The sequence below is a fragment of the Lactuca saligna genome, chromosome 3, assembly GCF_052625555.1.
Source record: "Lactuca saligna cultivar CGN05327 chromosome 3, ASM5262555v1, whole genome shotgun sequence".
In the NCBI taxonomy this organism is placed as follows: Eukaryota; Viridiplantae; Streptophyta; class Magnoliopsida; order Asterales; family Asteraceae; genus Lactuca; species Lactuca saligna.
In genome coordinates, this window is record NC_136419.1 from 3,250,783 (window position 1) to 3,262,550 (window position 11,768).

An 11,768-nucleotide genomic window follows, 5' to 3' on the forward strand; every position below is an offset into this window, starting at 1 on the left:
AAGATCAAGACATTTCAATGATTTCCAATGGTTCTTTAATTATCAAAAATCATGGATTAAGGTTGAAGAGCTTTATTAAAGCTATAAGTTAATTTGAAAAGATCAAGTAAATCAATAAGCATAATTATTAACATATGATGGATTTTTAGCTCAAATAAAGTTTATAACTGTCGAAATAAGGTGATTACTAACATCAATTTCATATGAGAATACTATAAATATGATTTCCATCATTGATAGGCTTTTGACACTTCAAAATACAATTTATATTCAAAATCAAGATATGAATGAGAAGAATGAAAGTATATTATTACTCTACTGACTAAAAATAACTTGAAATGTCATTAAAATATCCTAAAATTTAGGATTTTCAACCGTCACCTTTATGGTCTAGCAATGGAAGGCTTGGAAAAATCTCTTCAATAGAGAGTAACCAAGGTGCAATCCATCTTTGGTTTTAATTAATGGATGACCCACATAAATGGTATGTGCGTATAGTTAGGTACATAAAGGGCCTAAAAGTTACTTCATTTAGGTCATCCAAATGATTGTACATGTAAGGTCTTATGTTATAATAATAATAATAATAATAATAATAATAATAATAATAATAATAAAACATTGAATTTTTTTAGAGAATTCTGCAAATCCTAACTCGATTATAAGAGAAGGATAAGGAAGAGTTATACATTCCAATGCTTCCAACTCAAATCTAACACTAATTCTTCAATAACCACTTCAATTTCTTCTCAAATGCTTAAAATCGCCATGTTTTCTCCCTCTTACTCTCTCTAGTTTATCTTGATTCAAAATGAAAAAGGGGAAGATGACTACTTTGTTATTTCTTTGAGAATTTTACAATACCCCCCAAAACTTTCAATTTTTGTGGTTTGATTATTTTATGATGTCAGTAACTACCATATCTTTTATTTTACTAATTTAGCCTCTTATGACAATACTTCTAATAGTTGTCTAACACACAAAGTTTTTTCTGTGAAATACCTTAGTTTTACATATTTGACCAAATTAACGATTCATTTTATCAAATTATGAATTTTTCCTCTCAAAGTATGAAATGATATATTTTGTTGTTATTTTTATTTATCTATTTTATTATTTAGTTATTTAATTTATTTACCTATCCAAATCTTAAATTAGCCCAAAATTAAGGATGTTACGATTAACCTCTATAAAATTGATAGATTAATAATAAATAAGAATATATATATATATATATATATATATATATATATATATATATATATATATATAGAGAGAGAGAGAGAGAGAGAGAGAGCTAGGTTCAAATGTAAATTGACATCTATTGTGTGGACGTGTGGATAATGCTATTATGTGAGAATTACAAGAAAATACGTTGTTTGATAATATGAATACGTTCAATCTTATATAATTATTTTAATTATTAAGCATTTTCTATAATTAAATCGTGTATAAGGTTATTATACACTTTTTTTTAATTATTCTAATTCTATCAAAATATTATCAGGATGTTTATTAAATCGTATTCTGTAAGAATTAAAATAAATAAAAAACGATGAATGAGAACAAAAGTAAATTAGAATTGGTGAGAATCCATTAAAATAACAATAGTTCTGTGAGATTGAACGTACTCACATTACTAAACAACATATTCTCTTAGTAATTTTCATAAAATAGCATTATCCACATGTCCACACAATAGTTGTCCATCCACATTATAACCTAGCCCAATATATATATATATATATATATATATATATATATATATATATATATATATATATATATATATATATATATACACACACACACACTTTCCTTATATAGTTTCTTATCCATAGATTATTGCTAATTGATGAAAATCGAAACAGAAGAGATCAAACTCATATTTTTGTCAAACTATGTGTATTCGAAAATATATTGACAGATATGTATAGAAATGTAATATTTTCACTTATGCTTTTGATTCGTCTCCCTATCCAATAACATACATAACCCTAAAACTCTTGTATGTGAATAGGGTTGTAAGCGAACGGAACGAACAGGAATTGGGGCATGTTCATGTTTGTTCTTTTATGTTAGCCGAACAAATGAATAAACACGTATGGATAAACGAACGACTTTTCTTGTTCATGTTCGTTCGTTTAACAAATTACATTGATCATGTACGTTTGTTTATGTTCGTAAACATACTTAATGAACATAAATGTACAAAAATTTATAATAATAATAATAATAATAATAATAATAATAATAATAATAATAATAAAACATTTTTAAACATATATGAAAATATAATATAACAATGTAGTAAAACAGAATTAAACATATATATCAACATCAAGGAACTTATATAAATAAACATAAACGAACATTCACAAACATAATTGAACGAATGAAACCATTGTTTATGTTTGTTTGTTTAATTAGACAGACAAAAATTTTGTGTTCATGTTTGTTCATTTATTAAATAAACGAATTTTCTATAGAACTGTTCACGAACAATTCGTTGAGCGTTGAGTTCGTTTACACACCTTAAGCAAAACGTAAATGTATCTAATATCCCAAATAAAATACCTCACAAAATAATGATTTCTAAAATATGGATTTCCTTTTATAGAAATTAAAAGAAAACATAAACAATGAATTAAAAAGGTATCAAAGCATAAATCCTTATAAAATTCACACAAAAAAACACATATTCGCGTAGCTAGGGCTCATAAGTCATAGGTATGTAGATTAGGTTTTGGATTCTTTGACGGCAAATTATGGAAGAATGAATGTCTAAAAAAAAGAAAAAAAGATGTGCCTCAGTTAATTAAACTACTCCATTTAAACACTCAAAATTTTAAATTAAATCACATTACCATCTTCGAACTTTACTCCGATCTATAAGTTTATGCAATAGACATTTTATATATAGACGTATATAAATAAATATATAATTATTTATTTAAAAAGCATACATTTAAGAGATTAACATAGAAATACAGGATAGTTGACATCACCTATACGCAATGACGAAAAAAGTCGTATCAGATCTAACGGTAAATCATTGACTATTGAGTATTGAGAGAGAAAAAAGGTCCAGCAAAAAGCACATTTTCCTTTCCTGTTATTACATTACATGCCACCATCTCTCTCCTCTGTACATCACTCCCTCACTTTTCACAGTTCGCATTCACACTGTCCTTGTTTGACAATTTTCCCTCTGTTCATCCCGAAATACAACAACCCAATTCAAAAGAAAAAAAAAAAAAAAACTCCACAAAAATGCTTCGTCTTTCTCCGCTCTTTTTGGCTCTAACATTCTGTTTATACCCAATTGTGTGTTATGGAAATGTCGAAGTTAGTGTTCTTATGGAGATCAAGGCTTCTCTAGACCCAGAAAACAAGCACCTTACTTCATGGACGGAAACCGGCGACCCTTGCAGCGGTTCGTTCATCGGTGTCGCTTGCAACCAGTATCTAAAAGTAGCTAACATCTCCTTACAAGGAAAAGGGCTCACCGGAAAAGTGCCTCCAGCGATTTCCGGTTTAAAGTGTTTGTCGGGTTTATACCTTCATTACAATTTCTTGACAGGAGAGATCCCCAGAGAGATTTCCAGTCTCAACGAGTTATCGGAGTTGTATCTTAACGTCAATAATCTCACCGGAGAAATCCCTCAGGAGATTGGAAACATGATCAGTCTTCAAGGTCAGCTTGAAAATTTATCATTTTTTTTTACAGTTTCTTTCAGGTGGAAGTTATCAAGTTATCAATTCGAGATTTGAAATTTGAATCCAAACTCGATCATATCAGTTATTGAGCCCATTGTTCTTTTGATCTAAAGTTACATTCCTTCATAATTAACGTAAATTTATCTTCATTTTTCGCAGTCATCGAGTTGTGTTGCAACAAGTTAAATGGAACCATACCATCGGAGTTCGGAAGCTTGAACAAGTTGAACGTCCTAGCGCTGCAACACAACCGGTTAACCGGTCAAATCCCTCGGACCCTTGGAGATTTAACCATGTTAGAGAGGCTCGATCTTAGCTTCAACCGGCTATTCGGGACAATCCCTATAAACATAGCCAGAGCGACCAAACTGGAGTTCTTCGATATTCAGAACAACACCCTCTCAGGTTACGTTCCGACCGGTAAGCCACCGCCATGTCTTTTTCCGATCATATTTCCGGTCATATTACGCCTTCCATTTTTCAGTTTTTTGGGTCGTGTACGTTTTAAAATCAAACTTTTTTCTTGTAGCTTTGAAGCGATTGAACAGCGGGTTTAGCTATAACAACAATAATGATCTATGTGGGACGGCGTTTTCTTCACTACGCCCATGTACAGACCTCGATGCGACCATGATCAACCCGCTCGAACCGTTTACACCGACACCAAACACTACCATACCCATAAACATACCACAATCTGCTAACATCATGCCTCATTGTCAACGAACCCACTGCTCAAACTCCCCAAATCTCCGGCGGGTCGGCATCATAGCAGCCATCGTAACAGTCATCGCCGCCCTAACGGTAACCGCGTTCGTCGCCGTAATCATCCACCGGAGGCGAAAACAAAGAATCTGGAGCAAATCCGAGACTCCTGATCATAAATTCGGCATCCAAGAATCCTCCGGGAAAAGCAGCGATTACTCCTGCGCGTGGGACCCGACTCAAACATCGCCAAAAAAGTGCGGGTTTTGCGTCGACTCAAACTCGTTACAGAGCTTCAACTTGGAAGAAATTGAGTCTGCCACCCGATACTTTTCCGATGCGAATTTACTGGGGAGGAGTAAATTTTCTGCAGTTTACAAAGGGGTTTTGAGAGATCAATCGGCTGTGGCTGTGAAGTGTGTGAGTGTGACGAGTTGCAAAGCTGATGAAGCTGAGTTTACAAAAGGGCTGACGTTGTTAACCTCTTTGAAACATGAAAATCTTGCTAGGCTTCGAGGGTTTTGTTGTTCGAAAGGTAGAGGTGAATGCTTTTTAGTGTATGATTTTGCATCAAAAGGGAATTTATCAGAGTATCTCGATGTTGAAGATGAAAGAACCACACACACCCATGTTCTTGACTGGTCCAAGAGAGTCTCCATCATCAACGGCATAGCTAAAGGTTAGCTTAATTATCCCAAAAAACAAAGTTCAATTTTGGAAACCAAACCTTTTCTAATTTTGTCATCATAGTAACGATTTTTTTTAGTATTCAACAATTTTTTTCGTCATTTATGTCATTATGACTAGATAACATAGGTTTACTAGTTATAATTTTGTGTCTGAGATGATAGGAATGATACAAAAATGATTGTTTTAAAATACTCCCATGATTAAAATATGGCTCTGTCAAATTGAGAAAAAGTTGGTTTCTCAAATTCAACTTTTTCTAAAAAGAAATGATAAAGTGTGTACTTTTTTTTGGTATACTTTCTGATTATTTATGCTTTATGAAACTAAAATCTTAGTTTTTTTACAGGTGTTGCATACCTACACAGTGACACCGATAAACCCGCGATGATTCACAGAAACATATCAATGGAAAAGATCTTGATCGATCAACAATACAACCCTTTAATCACGGATGCAGGCCTTTTGAAGCTTTTAGCTGATGACATCGTCTTCTCGGCTCTCAAAGTGAGTGCAGCTTTAGGTTACATGGCCCCTGAGTATATCACGACAGGAAAATTTACAGAAAAGAGTGATGTGTACGCTTTTGGGGTTGTGGTTCTTCAGATACTATCGGGTAAAAGTAATCTCACATTGTTGCTAAGAGCAGCTGCTGTTGATAGAAGGTTTGATGATTTTATTGATAAGAATCTTGAGGGGAAGTTTTCAGAATCTGAAGCAGATAAGTTAATTAGGATCGCTGTGATGTGTGTTGATGAGGTTCCTGAGAATAGGTTAACAATGGAAGATGTGATTCGAGAACTAACCCGTTCTGTTTAGTTGAATAATTTTTGTTTTGTTTTTGGTGAATTGTTTTCGTTTATTCAGATTGTTTGTAATTACATGATGTGATCTTATTACTAATTTAAGCAAAAGCCATTCATTATTTGCAAATTCTCTCACTAGCTAATGAAACCGTTACTTCACATTCATATGCTTAATCCTATCCTATCATGAAATAAACGATTCTTATTTCTTGGCCAAGTGAATTAATGACATATGCTTGATTACAACGTATATGTATTCTAATGCAAGTATCAATAAATCCCATTAAACTCCATCCAATGATAATTGGACAAGTAAAAAAGGTATTATTTAATGGTTCACATACTTGTGATTGCAATGTAGGATCTAATACATTTCTCCCTCCATGAGGTTGATTGTTGATGTTTCAAGTCCATCAATGACATATACAAAGAATCTACCCAATTTTTATTTGTTGAAATGGATCAATGATATTGTTATCAGGAACTTGTAGAAACATATCATTATCAATGAAAGTGACTGAACAATAGTATAAAATCGATCACACTTGACTTTATAATTATAATTTAATTTGAACACAATTTTGGATTCCATACTTCTAAAAATCAGTTAAAGCAAAACCAAAGGCCGAAACAAGTATTGGAAAGAAAACATACGTGATGACCGACACAATGTGAAAAAGGAAGCTATCAGCCCGATTGCTTACTTTGGCAATTTTGTTATACAAAAAATTCCAAATCGTGAATGTGGCAGATTGCCAATGTGTCACACTCACTGGATGTGAAAATGTAGGTTAGCATTAATAAAAAAGGCAATGGGCCATGCCCATGTGGGCCTTGATTAATTTGAAGCCTTCAAAAACAGGATCGACGCAAAAAGTAAAGCATGGCAAAAAGGATATAACATAGAGAGTAGGGGAGGGGTTGTTACAAAGTGCTATAGCTTATTTAAAAATTATATTTTTATGCATTATAACAATTATTTTATGAGTAGATTGTATTTTTTTTTCAAGTTATTATACTTCATAGTTTATATATGGTCCCATACGGCATACACAGGAAAGAAATGAATCCACAAGACCCTAATGTCTACACATTATGGAGAGATTATAGAAACACTGTTAATTGTGGGCTCAGCCACCGACCTCGAACCTCCACCATTAATACACTTACTGGTAAAAATACAGCATCCTTAAGCAAATAATATGACAACATTAAATAATTGACAAACCAATTTATAGAAAAGACATTTTACAATTGTATGATCAAAATGAATAAATGGTTGTAATAAAAAGTCAGGATAAAATGGTCGAATTAACCACACAAATTTAAATGTAATTGTTGGTGTAAATTGTGTATCATCAATAAATGCGCATATAGATAGATGTAAGTAACCATAAACTAAACTCTACATTTGCTATCAATATGTGATACACATTTTTCCTCAAATTGTCCCTACCAACCAAGTACCAATAGATATTGAATAGAGTTTCACATGGAAGTACATTTGATCCACCAAATAAATGCATCTTAAAATAGGTGTTTGCTTTTGTCAGGAAAAGTACATTGTAAATTTACTGAATATCTTTTTACAAAAAGTTTGTGGTCATTCTGCAATAACTAAAAAATAATGACATGGTTATTTTAGTGAATCAACCCTACTTTTACACCTTTGCTTATTTATGTTGTAAGGTTTTATTAAAAACAGGATTGTGCTGATAAACAACATTACACTTTCTTGATGTCCACATTCGTATATTGAACATTGATATCAGCTAAATTCATGAAGAGCCTGAAAAATAACTATAGATATGAAGGATATTATAGCACATTGCATACATCCAATCCTGTTTGGAGAAATGATAATATACATTCTTGGACTTCTTTCAACATAACATGGCTATATAGTTAAGGTCTTTTTACAAGCTTTGAGCTTCATCCCCATCCCTACAGATATGAAAGGTAAATAGGCCATATGCAACAAAACTAGAGGGAATTGTTAAGTTTTTTTTTTTTTTCTATGCCACAAAAATGGGTCATCGTTTTATATACATGAACAGCCTCTGTGATGTAGAGTGAGCTTATCTTTAATTTTATTCATCTTCTAAAATACACAACAAAACTTCACAAAACAACAGTTATTTTCTTCTCATCTAAGGAGACACTTTTAACTAATTTTAACAAAATGGTAAAAAGATTCTAACGAACAGCCTGCTCATGCTCCAAAAACCACTCCCTTGGCCACCATTCAGGGCGCACAACCTCCACCTTCACATCTTCTTCTTCTCCTTTGATCAATAAATTCCCTGACCCTTTAAAAGCTTCCTCAAGCCTGATTATCCCAAGCCCACGTGACCCAAGAGCAGTTGTCACCATTCCCACTTTCTTCCCGGATTTCATCCCCATTACTTCTGAACTCGGAGCAACCTTCTGCACTACCTCTGTTGAAATAAAAAGTAGAAATTGTAATTTGTGATGAATCAAAATTGAATCGTGACTTGTGATTTGTACCTTTTCCAGATTGATCAAGGAATCTGAGTGGAAGCAAACGCTTCCTGATAACACCACGATGATGGGATCGAGCAATGAGTTCTTGGCCTATGTAGCAGCCTTTCTCAAAGCTTATGGCGTTCAAACCAGCAAGATTGTACTCCAGTGGGATTGCCTCACCTACATAAACACATATTCAATCTCAACAATTGGCAAATTTCATACAAAAAATTATCCAGAAAGCAAAGCAAACGAAACGTGCCTTTTGGGATCTCAATCGACCCTTCAGCAACTCCCTTCTCTAATCTCCATAAAAGGTAGTTTTCTTCTTCCGTTTCTGTATCAGCCTCCACCATAGGTGCTGCAATTGCAAAAAATTTGCAATTATGAGAAAATTATGATTGTTTGGGAGGAGGCATCACTTACGTGTTGTATTTGATGGAAAGATTCCCCGGAAGCCTAAGCAATCCAATCGGGGATCTTTGTGCCACTGCCAGCCATTGCTGTTTCCCTGTGAAGACGAGCTTCCAGTTGGGTCAATAGCACCACCCCAACCAACAGAAGCAGATTCAGGATCTTCTAAAGAGGAAGACGAAGGCTGCCTCTTATGAAGATCCACACCATATCTCTGCCAACAACACAACGACTCTCCCACATTCTCTATATCAACCTTCGACCTCAATCTATATCTACCAACAACATTATAAAAAAAAAAAAAAAAACCCTCAAAAAACGATTCGAGAGATTGATTGATTTCGTTGAGAGCAGGAAACTTACTTCTTTAGGGTCTCCACCAATTCGTCCGACGCAGAAGAATCGACATCAGCAAGAAGCTCCACCTCATCTTGTTTGGGTTCGGGTCCGGGTCTGGACCCACTCGGGTCGAGCTTCTCGTCGGATCTGGGCGGTTCGTAGAGAAACATATCGTATAAAAACCTCCCTTGCGGCGTCAACATGGCGGCGTAGAGAGAGCGAGCGGAGGAAGCGGGGAGGTTAGGGGTAACCAGGCTTGATTTCTCATCACCGACTGGCTCATGAAATTTGCGGATATCGTTGGTGAGTAAGCCTTGTAAGAACTTGATTGTGTCGGGGCCTCTGAACCGGACCACGGATCGGGTTTTAAGGAGAGAAGCCATTGGACCAACATTGTCGAGTTCGTTTTTCTGGGTCTGAGACGATGAGAAGTGATTGATTTTGAAAATCGGGGGTTTTAAGGATCGGAATCGGATTGAGGATTTGGAAAGCTTCATTCTTTTTATGGAAATTTCTTTTGTTTTTGTTTTCAACTAGGGTATGCTTTCTGCTGTGAATATAAACATGGAATAAGTTAGTAGAGAAAATGATCGTATAAAATTAAGAATTCAGGGGCAATATGGTCATTTCCTCTTTCAATAAGTTAACAAAGTGAAAGATCTTTAGTAAATAAAAAGACGATGATACCCATACAAATTAATATTGTGTTAAGCTACAACATATTTTTCATGGCTCTTTGAATTTGAAAATCCATTCAACTCTCAACCACTCATATATATGTATATTATCAAAAAACCTCTCATCCAAATAAAAACTGAAATAATATTTTTTGCAGGGTAAGTGGATAATGGGAAAACCCGTATACCTTCCTAGCTATCTACCTTCTGATATAAAGGAATGTAATTGTCCATGTAGAAAAAGATGGTTTCAAAGGGTAAATGTATGAAATAGCAATGCACTTGTACTTATTTGTTAAAGTAGCATCTTACTTCCATTTTTTTTTTTTTTGTTACAATATCATGTTTACAAATAACTACCTACTTAAAACAATGTAATACAAATACAAAGCAAAATTCAGATAGATTTTCAAAGTATAATGTCATAATAAGAAAAAAAAACTGCAAGACCAAGGGAAAAATTTTAGAAATTTTGGAATGAAAAAAAAAAAAACAAAAAACTGGGTTCCTCAAGGTTTTTGCATGGAAATGTTCTAACCTGTTTTTGTTTTTCCTCCAACGCTTTTGTGGGTAACATTTCAGTTTTTCAAAATTTAGTTAATTTGGTCAAATGTCCCTCTCCAGGGTTTTTCATAAACTTCCAATATGCAGTATTATAAAAAAAATTAGAAACTATGGTAATCAATCTGTAACAAATTTGGTAAAAGCAGAAATCTGTTTAATCTTCGTAAGAATCTTTTGTATTTTAGGTAGAGCACGGGATTTGGACCAGTTCTTGAATTTCACATCCGTACGTCAAAGTCATGATCGTTTTGGTGTTGAATTTTCTGTACAGTTTTGCTGAATATTTTGGATGGTTTGGTCGTTTTAAAAGATGGATGTAAATGATTATGCTAATTCCTGTCAGTTAAAGGGTCTAGTTTTCCACCACCATATAACAAGTTTTAGCGATTATACATCTTGGGATTTAGTGAAAGGTTGAATGCTGAAGTTTTTCCAGGCACTTGACGTTCATGGGTATGCTAATTCCTGTTGGTTAATGGCTCGAATTTCTTAAGATTTTCTATGTACTTTTTAAGGTTAACAGATCAATACAACGCAAGAAAAGTTAAAACAAGGTGCTGTGTCAACTACGGGAGGTTGTGTCCATTTTTTCCCCGAAATCTAATGAGATCAAGCAGGAAGGAAAGCATATCAAATTCTTATAATTTGGATATGAAAACCTTAGAAATATTGATCTAAAAGTAGAATGGAGATCGTAAGGAACATTTTTAAAAGAGAAGCAAAGAAGAAACAAAAACAGAATTACCTGAAACGACTTGATGAGCTGTTGAACCCGAAGCCCGAAGGTATAGAACCGCCAAAACGTGCTGCCGTTCTCCGTCTTCGGTTGGCTATCACCGTCGCATCGAAGGGAGGAGAAGTGGAGGGCTCGTATGAGTAAAAAGAAGCAGCAAATTTCTGAGTATTTCGAGCTGTGCAATTTGGGGGTTTTAGCGAGGAAGAAGAAGGTGTTTAATTTGTGGGCTTTTTGTTTGATACGTGGTGTAAATGTAATTGGGGCTTTGCTGAATACAACACGTGTAGTTATGGATATTAATGTGAGATGTTGGGCTTTATTTTTTTATTTCCTTACAGCTGTATTCATTTTAATTTTTTAATTTTTATTATTTTTTCTAAACAGTTGAATTGATGCACGATGTCTCTGCAATTCTACAAACCTTCTTTTTGTTCAAAGTGGTATTCCTTAAAAAAAACGAAATTACAAGCTAATCCAAGGAGACCACCTACACATCTACACTATGGAACACAAACGTTAAAATTAGGATGTTTGCAAACCAAAATTTCAATACAAAATCATCACGTTGAAATAAGTAAAGTAGAGTACAGAGCCTAACTTTTTTTTATCATATATATATATATATATATATAT

The 11,768-nt window shown here is 33.9% G+C and overlaps 2 protein-coding genes across 3 annotated transcripts; one reads left to right on the forward strand and one right to left on the reverse strand.

The window, feature by feature from the left end:
• Positions 1–3,132: 3,132 nt before the first annotated feature.
• On the forward strand, positions 3,133–6,047 carry LOC145034258 (uncharacterized). The gene is made up of 4 exons (XM_078982631.1): positions 3,133–3,697; positions 3,880–4,140; positions 4,250–5,104; positions 5,462–6,047. Exons 1-4 carry the CDS (start codon positions 3,274–3,276, stop codon positions 5,929–5,931), a joined length of 2,010 nt encoding a protein of 669 aa, XP_078838757.1. The 5' UTR covers positions 3,133–3,273; the 3' UTR covers positions 5,932–6,047.
• Positions 6,048–7,783: 1,736 nt separating this feature from the next.
• On the reverse strand, positions 7,784–11,378 carry LOC145034259 (Glycine cleavage T-protein family). 2 transcript variants are annotated; one of them, XM_078982633.1, is made up of 6 exons: positions 11,145–11,378; positions 9,183–9,705; positions 8,832–9,094; positions 8,668–8,766; positions 8,427–8,585; positions 7,784–8,356 (listed from the first exon to the last, which is right to left on the reverse strand). In XM_078982633.1, the coding sequence occupies exons 2-6, from the start codon at positions 9,653–9,655 to the stop codon at positions 8,115–8,117; spliced, it is 1,236 nt and encodes a 411-aa protein (XP_078838759.1). In that variant the 5' UTR covers positions 9,656–9,705; positions 11,145–11,378; the 3' UTR covers positions 7,784–8,114. The 2 variants fall into 2 exon arrangements, with proteins under 2 accessions (XP_078838759.1, XP_078838758.1); XM_078982632.1 differs by having other exon boundaries at positions 9,183–9,708.
• Between the last annotated feature and the right edge of the window lie 390 nt (positions 11,379–11,768).